This window comes from Coenobita brevimanus, chromosome 69 (genome assembly GCF_032717465.1).
Source record: "Coenobita brevimanus isolate Jiangsu-jjx chromosome 69, ASM3271746v2, whole genome shotgun sequence".
In the NCBI taxonomy this organism is placed as follows: Eukaryota; Metazoa; Arthropoda; class Malacostraca; order Decapoda; family Coenobitidae; genus Coenobita; species Coenobita brevimanus.
Window position 1 is genome coordinate 31,148,779 of NC_137022.1, and position 13,591 is coordinate 31,162,369.

At 42.8% G+C, this 13,591-nt stretch overlaps 1 protein-coding gene across 3 annotated transcripts in view; it reads left to right on the forward strand.

The window, feature by feature from the left end:
• MRP (Multidrug-Resistance like Protein 1) overlaps positions 1-13,591 on the forward strand; it is a 78,924-nt gene that overhangs the window by 30,202 nt on the left and 35,131 nt on the right. For 2 of the 3 annotated variants that reach the window (XM_080277250.1, XM_080277251.1), the window contains one exon: positions 3,321-3,467. The exons of the other annotated variant lie outside the window; for it this stretch is intronic. In XM_080277250.1, coding sequence (XP_080133376.1) covers positions 3,321-3,467 — 147 coding nt within the window. The remainder of the gene's footprint in view (positions 1-3,320; positions 3,468-13,591) is intronic. 3 annotated transcript variants of the gene reach the window in all.

Below are 13,591 nucleotides of genomic sequence, written 5' to 3' on the forward strand. Positions count from 1 at the left end.
GAGCGCGGTGGTTTGGTGTGAAATGACCCACGAGCATCTGCACTGCTACACTTTGTGGCTGTGAACGGAGTCTTTTCTCCACAGAGGGGCAGTCCGCAAATCTGTGAGACCTCTGAAAGTTGAATCGGCGAATGTGGAGGGCCACCTGTATGGAGATTTTAATTTCTCAGAAAAACTGATGATGTACTTTTTACTTTAATTCCTGCGTTCACCAGAGGATTTTGTTCAGTTTCAGAGAGACTGGCTGGATACGTAAAATATAGAAAGAGAGACTGATTAGAAGAGTGCATGTGAGTGAAGTGGAGGGTGAGGGAGAGATCAAGGATGAGATGGAAGGATGGAGTGGAGAGGTATATTGGAGGGAGGGCAGCTAAATATTAGAGGACAGGGCAACATGAAAGCAGTTTGTTTGTGGCCACCCCGTACAGGATCAAGATGTATGGTAATAGATAGATAGAGAAACCTCTTCACAAAGAGGAGTCTCTCAAGCCAAATAAAATCGTGTGGTGGGAGTGAGAGTGATATTGAAAATTCACCATTGGGCTGAAGGAATTAAAGTTACACCTGATCATGGCTTCGGATTCTCAGAAGTATTTAACGTCTGTTCCAACTTGTAACTTGGATTTGTTTTTCTAGGAAGGACTAGAGACACAGGTAGATTCTACATCTATTATTTGTTGTTGTTTCCTGAGGAAATCAGATTGTAATCATGAATACTTTTTTCCTTGCTCTCTGGACCCTGCCTCACCTCTTGCTTAGGTAGGAAGGGAGGTTTAGATGATGATGAAGAAGAGAGGCAACATAAGATGCAAGCTCTGATAATTTTTTTCTTGCTTTGTGGCCCCATCCTTACCTCATCATTTGGTGGGAAAGAGGAATGGATGGATGGTGGCGGTGGTGATGGTGGTGGTGGTGGTGGTGATGGTGATGGTGATGGTGGTGCTAGTACTGGTGCTGGTACTGGTGCTGGTGCTGGTGCTGGTGCTAGTGATGATGATGATGATGATAAAACATGAGATCCCTTTCAATCCTTCAAAAACATATCATACTTACTCAAAAATTTTCTAAAAGATTCGTAGGAAGGAGGAGGAGAGGAGGCTGCTGAATTTTTGCATGTCTTTATTTTTTTCATACTGTGGTAGCAAATCACAGTTACGATATGGAGTTGATCAGTCTTGGCGGAAGATTAACGGTTGCTTCATGTGAAATTTCAGAGGTGTGAAACATTTCCTGTACACAAAGCTGCCAGATTTGTGGGCAGTAATGAAAGCACAGAACCTACTGGATATATCGTAATTGGTACCGGGCACCTCACTCGTAAACCCAAATTTTCCCTGTTGAAACAATTTGAACCCACTAAACACATACATACAGTACTGCTTTGGTAAGTATCAGACACACACCGAAACATGGTTAAGTTAGTAGAAAATGATGAAAAAGGCATAATAAAGAAGAAACAGGTACCATACAGAGACCTGAGCTGGACTTGAGTTATGGGATTATGAGTCTGGGGATGGAGAGTTAGTGGTCTCCATCACCTGGGATTAACTCTTTGAGTAGGGTTTCATCTGTGAATCCCTCAAAGCCATCAGAAACCACAGATTTTGCACCATCTTTGTTGCCAGGAACCATCTCGGGTGCACGAAAAAGATTTTTAGCACGTCAGAATATGTGATTATGGTAGGGTTGCAGATTTTCATCTAACAGTGATAATGAAAATGCTCTAAGAGTATGATAACCAAGGGATCACTGTATATGCAGCGATCCCTTGGATATTGCACATGATTGGTACCAACCCTAGTGTGTGAAAAAAATGCATGATAACGAAAGCACAGAACCTGTGGGATTCATCCTAATTGGTACCTCTCATTCTTGGTCTCATTTACATTCTTTCTTCCTTCACCTCATCCTCAGTCTCCCATTCTCCATCTCTCCCTCCATCACATCCATCATCTACTTTTCACCCTCTTTCCCTTCACCTCACTCATAAACACTTCTAAACAATCCCTGACTTCATTTGCTCCACAATTGAATTCTGCAGAGAAAAAAAATGTGATTGCTGATGATCTGTATTGAATGGACTGTCGTGATTTTGAAGGGGTTGATTTAGTGGCTGGTTTTAGAGTGCTTCCTCATGGTCATTGTACTATCCTGCCTTGTTTGTTAGAGAAAATTTACAGGGGTTAGCAAGGCCTTAAATGTTGGAACTGAATAGCCTAGCCATGGGCCCCTTTGCTGTGGATGGGCTAGTACAAGATTGGATGATGGATGGATGGAAAATTACAGATTTAACATACAGTATTATAGATGGTCTCCAGAATATATTCCAGTGATTGAAAGAAGACTACCAGTACTCTTCACCATACTGGGCACTTTTTTGAGAAGTTAATTATGTGATGGTGCCACAGCTTTTAGACCTGTCACGGTTAGGTAATGTCTGAGGCCTGTGTATAGATATATTTAACTGACTCAGTGGCATATTACAGTTTGTCACTGTGTTCTGCATATGCCTTATTTATGTGTTTTGATGTAAGATGTACATTGTCCTTTTGCTATGATTTGATATAATTTAGTTTGAATTTTCCCAGCAGCTTTCAGTAAGTGTTGGGAAGTAATTACTATAGCTGGTTTTGGCACTTGGTTTAGCTCACAGTCAGCTGTACCATGGACAAGCCTAGTATGGGGATTGCTGAAGAAAAAGCATGGCATCACTTGATTTGATTTGATCTGATTTGATTTGTATTTGGTTGTGAATTACCTGCTTTGCTCTAAAACCATGCTGTACAGTATGATACAGGATTGTACAGTGTCTGCCTGGTATTACAAACAGAGAGGTGCAACTACAGCCTGCAGTCCACTGGGTTCACAGTCACATAAACCTAGCTAGAACAACTACTACAGCTACTAGTGTAGTATATCATATCCCAATCAAACCCAGGATAAACTCTGTGTTTGTGTTTGTGAGGTAGGACTGGAGCTGTGTTTGTTGGATAGGAGTACAGTATGTTTTGGAGGAGGACTGCAGCTGTGCTAATGTGTGCAGGGTGAGTAAGAATGCTGATCACTGTGTTTGTGGGGTAAGACTACAGCTGTGTGTGGGATGGGTAGGAAGCTGATCCATACTCTTCCTAATGGTTGTGTTTGTTGGAGAAAGGCAACAGTTTGTTTACCTGTGACTGATTCTGTTTGTGGGTAGGAAGGCTGACCACTTCTTCTTCTGACAGGTGTCCTTGTTGCATATGTTGGGTAGGACAGTGGCTGTATTTGTTTGTATCTGTCTGTGTGTGGGTAGGAATGCTGACCAGTTCTATTCCTAACAGGTCTCCCTCGTCACTTTTGCAACATACATCAACATATCGGAAGAGAATTTGTTAGATGCCAACAAAGCTTTCGTGTCCATCTCTCTGTTTAATCTTCTACGATTCCCCATCTCTATGTTGCCAATGCTTATCACCAACATGATACAGGTAAACTCTTAGGCTCTACCAGTGCAGTACAATATCCCAGATCACTTTATCATTATTTCAGTGTCAAGTAGTATGACTAAATTATGTACAGTACAGTACTGTAATTCTACTTAACCCATTTATTCCAGTTATAAATTTACATTTGCCAAGCTGAACATTTTCCCATTTTTCTGTAGAAGTGTAGTGTAAGAAGTACAGTACAGTGCATCTCTGTTTTGCTGTTTTTTTGCAGTTGTGTAAGTGATTTACTAATTCTAAAACTGAATTTCCTTCATTTGCCATTCATCCCTGTCCACAACAGTACCTAAGTGCATCTATAATAGCATTGAAAGGAGTCCAGTAATTCCTTGTTGTATCTCATGGATGCCCTCCAAAATGTCACACTTTTTGTCCTGTCCAGCTGGACTTCATTTGTTCATTCATTTATAAAGGTTCCAACATGTTGTGTACATCAGCCTTGCTCACATTTATAAATGACCCTGACCAATGCACCCGATCAGTGTAGAGTTTTTTGTGTTATGGTACTTTAATATTTACCCCAGTTTGACACTGCAGTATTAGTGAAAGCAAATGGATTAAGTACACTGTATAAGCAATTTTATACTCACTGAACCCATGAATGGAAACTGGTATATAATCTGTATAGGGAACAGCTGAACTTTAATCAGAATTTTTCTGTAATTACTTTAACATAATATCAAAGAAAAAAAAATCAGAAAGGTGATTTATAACAAGGACTTACTTTATAATAAGTAGTGTGTAAACCCCATATAAAAATTCAGTCTTGCTTGATCCATTACAGTTCAGAATTATAAACAGCCACAACTCACACCCTTACACACCCTCCCATACTCCCTCACTCTAACTCCATCACCTGTGGTGCTGGTGAGGGATGCCTTCACACAGTGGCACCAGTGTGACTGGGTGGTGGAGCTGCATGGTTATACAAATGCCCCTCAGTCTTTTCCCTATCCCACAAAAGGAGTGTGGGCTGCGAAAGGGAAACTTCATTCTGCAGTCCACTGGGTTCATGTTTCAGATGAACCTGGGGCTGCAACTACAGCTGCTACTACTAACTCCAATACTTATAACTAAAGTCTATTATAGAGGTAGAATGAGGGAGTATGGTCAGGTGTAGAAAGGTGTGAATTGTGGCTTCAGTGTAATTGATTTGGTGTGGACTAAACCTTGCTTGGTCCTATAGAATTCAGGGGTGGGATTTTCAGTAGTATTTATAGTGGATTTCCCATCATATCATAACCAAATTTTGGCGCCTGGTGGTTTAGTGGGTAATTATTGTGATCCAATCGGATTGAGCTGGTGAAGGTTTATATCCAAGGGGTGGTTGGGGTTTATTGCTCATGTAATTCCACCCAGGGATGAGTGAGGTTGGTCACTCTCATCTTAAATGTCAGGACCAACTGCCTAGCCCCGGGCTCCTACGCTCCTCATGGGGCAACGTATTATTGGATGATGGATGGATCTCAGTTATTGCAGGATGGTCAGTAACATCAGAAATTCTCCCTGTCTTGCATTCTTTCGTCAAAAACAGTTCCTGGTTATGCGAGGAAAGCTGTCATAGTTGTCATCTGTTTTGAATGGAAGGACAAAGGATGAAGGCAATAGAAACTATCATCTGTTCTGGATGGAAGGACAAAGGAAGAAGGCAATAGAATCTTCCCATGTCTCCAGCTATTCCTGTTAAGACTAATTATTGTTACAACAAGGAACTGATTTTACATATGTCTAAAAATCTCACCCCTGATTTGGGAGATCTGCTGTACTGTATTATTATCTGTTAATAGGACAGTGCTGCCCATACTTATTATGTTTCAATTAATCCACTTTTAGTAATTCATCTACATTAGCAACACGTACTGGTGGTGGTCTGTATAATCTCATTTGGGAGTATAACAGCCATGATAAAACTGAAAGCATGAAGGTATGAGCAAGCTCTGATTATTGAAGGATCTGGTCCATTAGGGTTTAGATCTGATGGATGATTGAGTTTATTTGCTCACATAGTGCTCTACATGCTCTCGTTAGATATGTTAGTTCTTTGCTTAACCCGTACTGTGCTGGGGGGAAAAAAAGAAAAAAGAAAAATTGATTCCCCCTCTAAGCTGGCCGATTTTGGATTTTTTTTTCTGGCTAATTAGGCTTAATACATCAACATAAAATCCCTGGCACTAATAAAAGCAGTCACCAATACCAGAAAGTTGGTTGAATCGAGTTGGGTTGGTGTCACGACCTATGAAATCTTCGAGGTTATTGACAGAGCAGAACGACTGTGAGACTGTGTGGTTGTTGGCTGCCTCTCGCACTCCTAATCAGTGTTGTAAGTGTAGTGGAGAAACGTCTAAAGTTAACAAGATACAATATGTTATTACCTTCCATTTTTCATTGGTTGCCTGCAATGACCTCTCCATGCTGTAGGACATAGGTGTGCGTCACTGGCGTTTTAGAGGGGGACAAATACCGATGTTGCTAGCACGGTACGGGTTAACATATCCTCACTTAACGTATTATTCACTTAGAAGGCTGTTAACATCTTGAAACCGAGTTGTTTTTGTTGCTACCAGTTGATTTTTTTCTGTTTAGGGAAGGCCTCCTGTGTTGAATGGGTTTTCTTAGGTTTTAGGTGCTGGAGAGGGGTGCCTTCATGTGATGGCACTGATATAGCGAAGCTGCTCCATTGCTTGGTTATGCAAGTGTCCCTCGGTCCCCAACCTATCCCCCAAAAGGAGGAGGATTGGCTGCTGAAGGAGGGCAGCTTCATTCAGCAGTCCACCAGTTTCACATTTCAGATGAACCAGGGACCACTGCTATTACTGCTACTACAGTTAAAAAGGTTATAAAAAAACACTCAATTTCAGAGATCAAAGCTGAATAAAGTTACAAGGTGGTAGGAACAGCATGAACAGAACATCCCCAGTCTTGGTGAATTATTCAGCATAATGAACAGTTTTCATGTAATGTGCCACTTTTCTTCTTTAACCCGAGACGTCCCGTCGACGTATGGGTATGTTGCAACATTTTGCATTTGCCAGTCCCGACGAGGTACTGGTACGTCGTGCAATTGCAAGGTCCCTAATTTGCACAATTTTCAATTTTCGTTTGTGATTTTTCGTACGTATACATGGGACACCTTTTTCTATTCCTCTACAAGATGCCAAGCAGGGACAATGCCTTACACCGCATAACCTCCCCCCCCCGCCATTGTTTCGGCAATTCACGCGTTACCAGTGACCTGGCCAATAAAGACATTCAGGGCCAGAGTGATTCCCCAATCGATGACAATGTGGAGGACAAAGTTTACATAGCATTGGAGGAAGAAACAGTCAGAAATGATGATCAGGTAATGTGGCAAAAGAAGGTCAGGAATGGTGATGAGTTAGTGAGTGAAACAATGCTTATAATGCCTATATTACTGTTTGAAAACCAGTATACTCTCGTACTACATATAAATTCGTACCAAATAAATAAAAAATTACCGTTTATGAGTGGTGTGGAATAGTTATCCTCCCATAGAACTCATTTTCTTTGCAGCCAGCCTGATAGAAAACCCTGTAAGGTAAGGAGGTACTCCTACCTGTATCGAGTATTTTAAACCTCAGGTGAGCGATTTCTCTATGAATTTTCGATGTTTCTCACCAAAAGCATAGGTTTTAGCCAAAAAAAAATTTTTTTCAAAAATGCTCAGGACTGGGGGGTGTCGGAGGTGCGAAAGTGCCTGGGATGTGACGGGTTAACCTGTGCGGTCTGATGATGTACAATACATCCTTGAAAAATGTGCATTTGAATTGTGTGATTTGCCAATTATGCGGGCGCCATCCCAAAAAATATGATTAAATAATTTGCGTATTGTGTGTGTATTTTTAAATTGTGCGGGCACGTCTGGGAAGACCAAGCCATTCCAACTATATTTCCTACTACCTTACGAGGCAGATGGAATGCATAAGGTGACCATACAGTTAGGTAGTTCATTTTGTTGGGATTATTCATAATTTTTCTGGATTATTCATAATTTTACTAATTTATCATAATATCATGAAAGGAGGATTGTGGAAAGTGTTAAGAATATATGGAGTAGATGGGAAGTTGTTGAATGCTGTGAAGAGTATGTACGTTGGTGCGAAGGCTGCAGTGTGTGTGGATGGTGAACTAAGTGAATTTTTCTCTTTGAAAGTTGGGTTGGAACAGGGATGTGTCATGTCTCCATGGTTGTTCAATCTGTACATGGATGGGGTAATAAAAGAGGTACAAGGTAGGGTAGTGAATGTTGGAGTGTCCCTGGTGAGAGAGGATAGTGTTTGGAAACTCCCTGTACTGTTGTTTGCAGATGATACTGTGTTGTTGAGTGAAGACGAAGGGGAGCTGCAAGGCTTGGTGGATGAGTTTGGGAGAGTGTGTAAGAAATGGAATCTAAAGGTGAATGTAGGGGAGAGTAAAGTGATGGTCTTTGAGATAGGTGAAGTCAGTGAATGTACAGCGAGGTTGGATGGTGAGGAATTGGAAAATGTGAGTACGTTTAAGTACTTGGGTAGTGTGATGAGTAAGGATGGAGGTTTGGAGGGTGAAGTGCTTGAAAGGGTACAGCAGGGAAGAAAGGTTGCTGGTTCTTTGAAAGCAGTGATAAGAAACAGGGAAGTGAGCATGGAAGTGAAAAAGTTACTACATGACAGTATTGTGATACCAACTCTAACGTATGGAAGTGAAGCTTGGACGTTGTTGGAAGGACACAAGTCAAGAGTGAGAGCAGTGGAAATGAGTTATTTAAGAGGAGCCTGTGGAGTCACATGGAGAAACAGGCTGACGAATGAGAATATAAAGGAGCGTTGTGGTGTGGATGTGGATGTGATAGGAAGCGTTATGAGGAACACACTGAGGTGGTTTGGCCATGTGGAGAGGATGGAGGGTGAAAGACTGACAAAGAGAGTGTATGTGATTGAGGTGGAGGGGGGAAGAGGGAGGGGGAGGCCGAGGATGAGATGGAGGGATGGGGTGGAGAGGTATATGAGAGAGGGAGGTATGAGTTGGGAGCAGGGCAGTGAAATGGCGGGGGACAGGGTGACTTGGAGGTGATTTGTTTGTGGCCACCCCAAACGGGATTGAGGCGTCTGGCAATAGATAGATAGATAGAGAAAATTTAAGAGTGTAGAGGCAAAAGTAAAATAACTCTAACATCTTCAGACTGGTGTGATTAAAGTTTGAAATTCAACTAATTGGTGTGAAATGGAAGCTGGGGTTGTTGTTTTTTTCAGTACTGTATATATATTCTTTTCATCTCTGTGTGATTTATTCAACTAAGGATAGATTTCTTGAACTAGGGGAGGTAGGTAAAAGGGTGATTTCTAATGAAGACATACCGTAATGTATTTCTATATTATTATATGAGTAGAAGGGAGGTTGTGTAATATGATACAGTTGTGGCCACATATATATCTTGTGGTGGTCCAGGAGAAGGATGCCTTTGTGCTCACAGTATTATAACTGGGCATCCCCACTGCCTGCCCCTCAGCTTCTTATCACCAGAAAGGAGGAGGGTGGATTAGGTAATGGAGAAGGGCAGCTTCAGCCTGCAGCCCCTCAGGTTCATGTCCAGATGAGTGTGATGCCACAACAGCAGCAACCAGAGGTGAAGGGTGTGCTTTTCATGACACCATCACTGGATGGAGGGTCTTTTTCTAAAAGACCCATAACACATAGGCATGAAGAGAGGAGAGAGAGACTGTGGAGATCATATGAGGGGGGAGAGACAGAGTGCAAAGCTTATAAGCAGGGGGGGGGGAGGGAGAGAGTGCAGAGGTTATAAGCAAGGGAGGAAAGACAGTGTGCGGAGGTCATAAATGGGGAGAAAGAGAGAGTAAGGAGGTTATAAGAAGGGGAGGTGGGGGAGAGAGACTGGGGAACAGTGATGCAGTTGATCTGACTCAAGTGTAATCTGATTTGTTTTAAGTTATACTGTAGTGCATTAATTCAGTCTGACAGAAATCTGTAACCCCTTTCAGCTCTCTTGATTGCCAGGTGTAGCCAGGCTGGAGGATAGATTTCACTAGGAACCAAGGAGACTTGTTTTTTATCTCATAACTAAGACTAATCAAATTTCATATTACCATGACACAATATTGAAATTGTGAGAGTGGCCCAGTTTTGTCAGGTGAAAATGAACTGACTATAGCAGACCTTCCTTTCAACCTATGCCATACTCCCTACTTTTTTTTTCTTTGTATCCTTTGCAATATTTTACTCTCGTTATTCTTTTCATACAGTGTGTCTTGCACATCATGCATGTTTAGTAACTCAATTTTGTTTTTAATTATATGCTTGCTTGGTAGTTTTGCTCATTGTTACTAATTTGTGCATGTTTTGAATTTATTTTGCATATTTTTAGTATATTGTACTTTGTGCATGTTTTTATTTGTCTGTGCACGGTATTATTGTTATGTACTTGCTGTTATTTTATTTTGCTTGTTTTCATTGCTGGTATAATATATGAATGTTTTTATTAATCTGTGCATGCACTTATTATATTTTGTGCATTTTAAAAAGTCAGTTTGATGATTGTGTATTATTTTTTGCACAATGGACTGCATGTATATTTTCTGCATGCATGAATACTGCATCACCTGCGCATCCTTTGATTAACACAATGCATGGTAAGTTTAAAGGGCATTATTCTTAGTGGTTTTGGGGAGTTGGTAGCACCCCTTTCTTAGTGATTTATTTTGTACATTACATCCTTGTATTATCTTGTATATGATTGATGCAAACACTGTCAAAATGGCATTGATGAGGAACCTGCTTGTGGTGGCACTGTTCATCATGGGGTGGAGCAGCTGCAGTAGCCTGTCCACCTGGGAGCCTAACCACCTCATATTTCCCTGCACTTTTTCATGGGACAGACCCTGGTCTGACCCTGGGGAGGTGCTGTCTGTCCTAAGGGGATGGCAGATTCCTATCCAGTGTACAGTATGTAGTACAGTAATCATTTGATTATCTGGATGTCCATTATATGAACGACCCATTACCCGGACCCTGTGATCTGGCTGTATGAAATCATTATTTGTGCATTATCCGAACTATATATAAAAAAAAAAAAAAAAAAAAAAGCCTGCATCTGTGTGGAAATTCTGGCTGCGTGAACATTTCTCGCCCACCTGGGCGGGAATAGCCTCGTGGTGCCTCACCGTCTAGCTCCATTATTCACTTAGTGTCTGCTAGAGGCCCTCTCAGCTGTTTTCAGTTCCTGCACGACAACTGCTCAGTGAGCAGCTCCTCCTGGACATTTGTTATGGTGGCACCTTTGATGGCTTTTGTGGTTGTTCCCTATGTGCTTCAGGCCTTGCTGTTCCTCACATGCCTCTTCCTAGGGTGTGTGATGATGTCCCCTCCACCAGGGAAAAGGAAGAGGGTAGTGTTTAATCTGGAGAAGAAGCAGAAGATCTTGGGTAAGATTGATGCGGGATGGTCCACTTCCTGCATCCTAAAAGAGTTCGACCTGGCCCACTCAACCCTACGTGACATCAGGAAATCTCGCGACAAACTTACCCAGTACACGGCAGACTTCGACGACAAGGACTGACGCAATACCGAACAGAAGGCTATGAGTTTGCCCCGGCATGTTGATGTCAACTGTTCGACATTGATCTGGTACTGCCAGCAACGGGCTGCAGGCGTGCTAATTTGTGTCACTGAGTTGAAAGCTGCTGCCAAAAAGTTTGCACACCTTCACAACGTTCCGGACTTCAAGGCATCCAAAAGTTGGTTGTTCAGGTTCCAGCTTCGACATGGCCTTACAAATCATAAGACCCATGGCAAAGCTTTGGATGCTTGTGAGGAGGGAGTGGAGGAATTTTGTGTAAAAATTGTTAGGCTTGATTGAGAAGGAGGGCCTCGTTCTCGGTCAAGTTTTTGATGCTGATGATACTGGCTTCTACCACTCAGTGCCTACAAACACTCTGGTAGGTGAGGAGGAGAAGCGTGTGCCTGGCCACAAGTTGTGCAAGCAATGAATATCTGTTTTGTTCTGTGCTAATGCTAACAGAACGCACTGGCTGGAGTCCGCTATTGTTGGTTGGTCAAACAGCCCCACTGCCTTCGTGGGCTAATGGATGTACTTCCTGTTGTGTGGTACCATTCTGTGAATGCCTGCTTTACCTCCAGGATCTTCACAGATTGGTTCCACAGGCATTTTGTCAAGGAGGTTATCAGTTATCAAATGGAGGAACTTAGAATCCCTCGTGACCAGGTAAAGGCTCTTCATCTCCTGGACAATGCCCCCACACATCAGTCCGAGAAGGAATTGGTTGCAGATGATGGTCACATGAGGTGCATGTTTGTGCCACCTAATACCACTGCTCTGATTCAGCCAATGGACCAGGGTGTTATCGTGGCCACGATGAGGCTATATCGACTGAGGTTCCTGGACGAGGTGATGGTTGTTCTCAAGGACAAGGACGAGCAGAGTCAGGCTGGACACGCGAGGGCAGAGTACACTGGAAAACCTGCAACACTATGACCTCAGGTCTGCAGTGTACAACTGGGTAAGCGCATGGAAGGAAGTCTGTGTGGAAACTCTTGAGAGTGGTTGGTCTTGTCTCCTTCGGAGACACAAGAGCAGATATGACTCTCTGGGCTTTGACATGGATGACTTCCACATTCACCTTCATGACACTGGCGAGGCTGTGGATGTCGATGACATGCGTGAGTGGTTAGATGAGGATGGGAACGATTCTGGCTGTCAGGTTATATCCGATGTTGAGATCGCCATTTCTGTTGCTGCTGCCCAGCCAGAAGAAAGTGACGAGGATGATGAGGATGACCCGGAGAACTGCAGTACTCCAGCCATCCCCCGCCTGGGTACATTCTGGGCACATCTCAAGCAGGTGCTTGAGTGTACCAAGCACCTGGGATTGTGACAGAGAGATGGAGCCTCATCACCTTGTGGAGGATCTGCGTTCTGTGCAGCAGAGTGTCGTCCAATGCCTGAATTGTTGCTCCTATCACCAGTCCGAGATCAACTCCTTTCTCAGGCCTCTGACCCCCACTCATTCCACCTCTTCTCTGCCACTATCACAGCGTCAGACTACACCTTCAGTGACGGAACCACAACTTAGTACATCATCTGCTGTTGTGTCTCCCCTGTACTTGAGTTGGTGGCTGTCTTCTGAATCACCTAAAGTAGGCAGTCTATCACCACGTCGCAAATCCACTCCCCAGGACCGACTGCCGGAGATCCTTCTTGATTCAGACTCCAAATAAGCCCACGAGGGTAAGCCACTAGAGCACATAGGATGCTCTGTGCAGTGCATAAGGTTCACCAACTGCAGTGCAACAGTCAGAGTCAAGGAGCCAGCAGGTTATTCAGCATGATGCCCTGCTAGGAATCATGAGTGTTACCTAGATTTTATTCTAGCTTACTGTACAATTCTTTGATTTTATTCTACCTTACTGTACCTCTCCATGATTTTGTTACTATTATGTTTTGTGTGCCCATTGCATTTTTCTTGAGTAGCCGGTTTTATCGTGTATTTTTTCATGTCACTGCAGAGGATGGCCCCACAGTGGTGATTGTTTGTCTGTGGTTGATGGGTCTGTTTGGCTATGGTAATGTGGTTTATTGGTCTGCTCGACCAGATAGAGTAATGTAAAACACCAGGAACAAGTGTTGTACGATGTACTGTAGTGGTCTTTTACAATGGCTTTTAAAGTTAGGGTATGTACGAAGGGGGGCCCGGGGAGAAGTCCATTGTCCGGACGGATCCACTTTCCAGACATGCCTTTGGCTCTGTTACACTGGATAATCGAAGGATTACTGTCTGCAGTATCTGGAGGATGGCCCCATGGAAGCGCTTGCTTACCTGTTGGTGATAGATTTGCTTGACCAGACAGACTTGGGTTAAGCAGCAACAACAATAACCTTGTGGAAATTAAAGTGATATGAATAGTATACAAGATATTGTTTGGATGCATTATTTGAAATAAATCATTATGTAAACTGTGCTGCAAAGCCTCCAGTGCCATCTAAAATATGGCCTGAAGTTTAATGTTTTACTTAATTTTTAGCTGGAATAGCAGATATTTTAAAAAACTCCAACTGGATGTGACAATGGCTGGTTGGG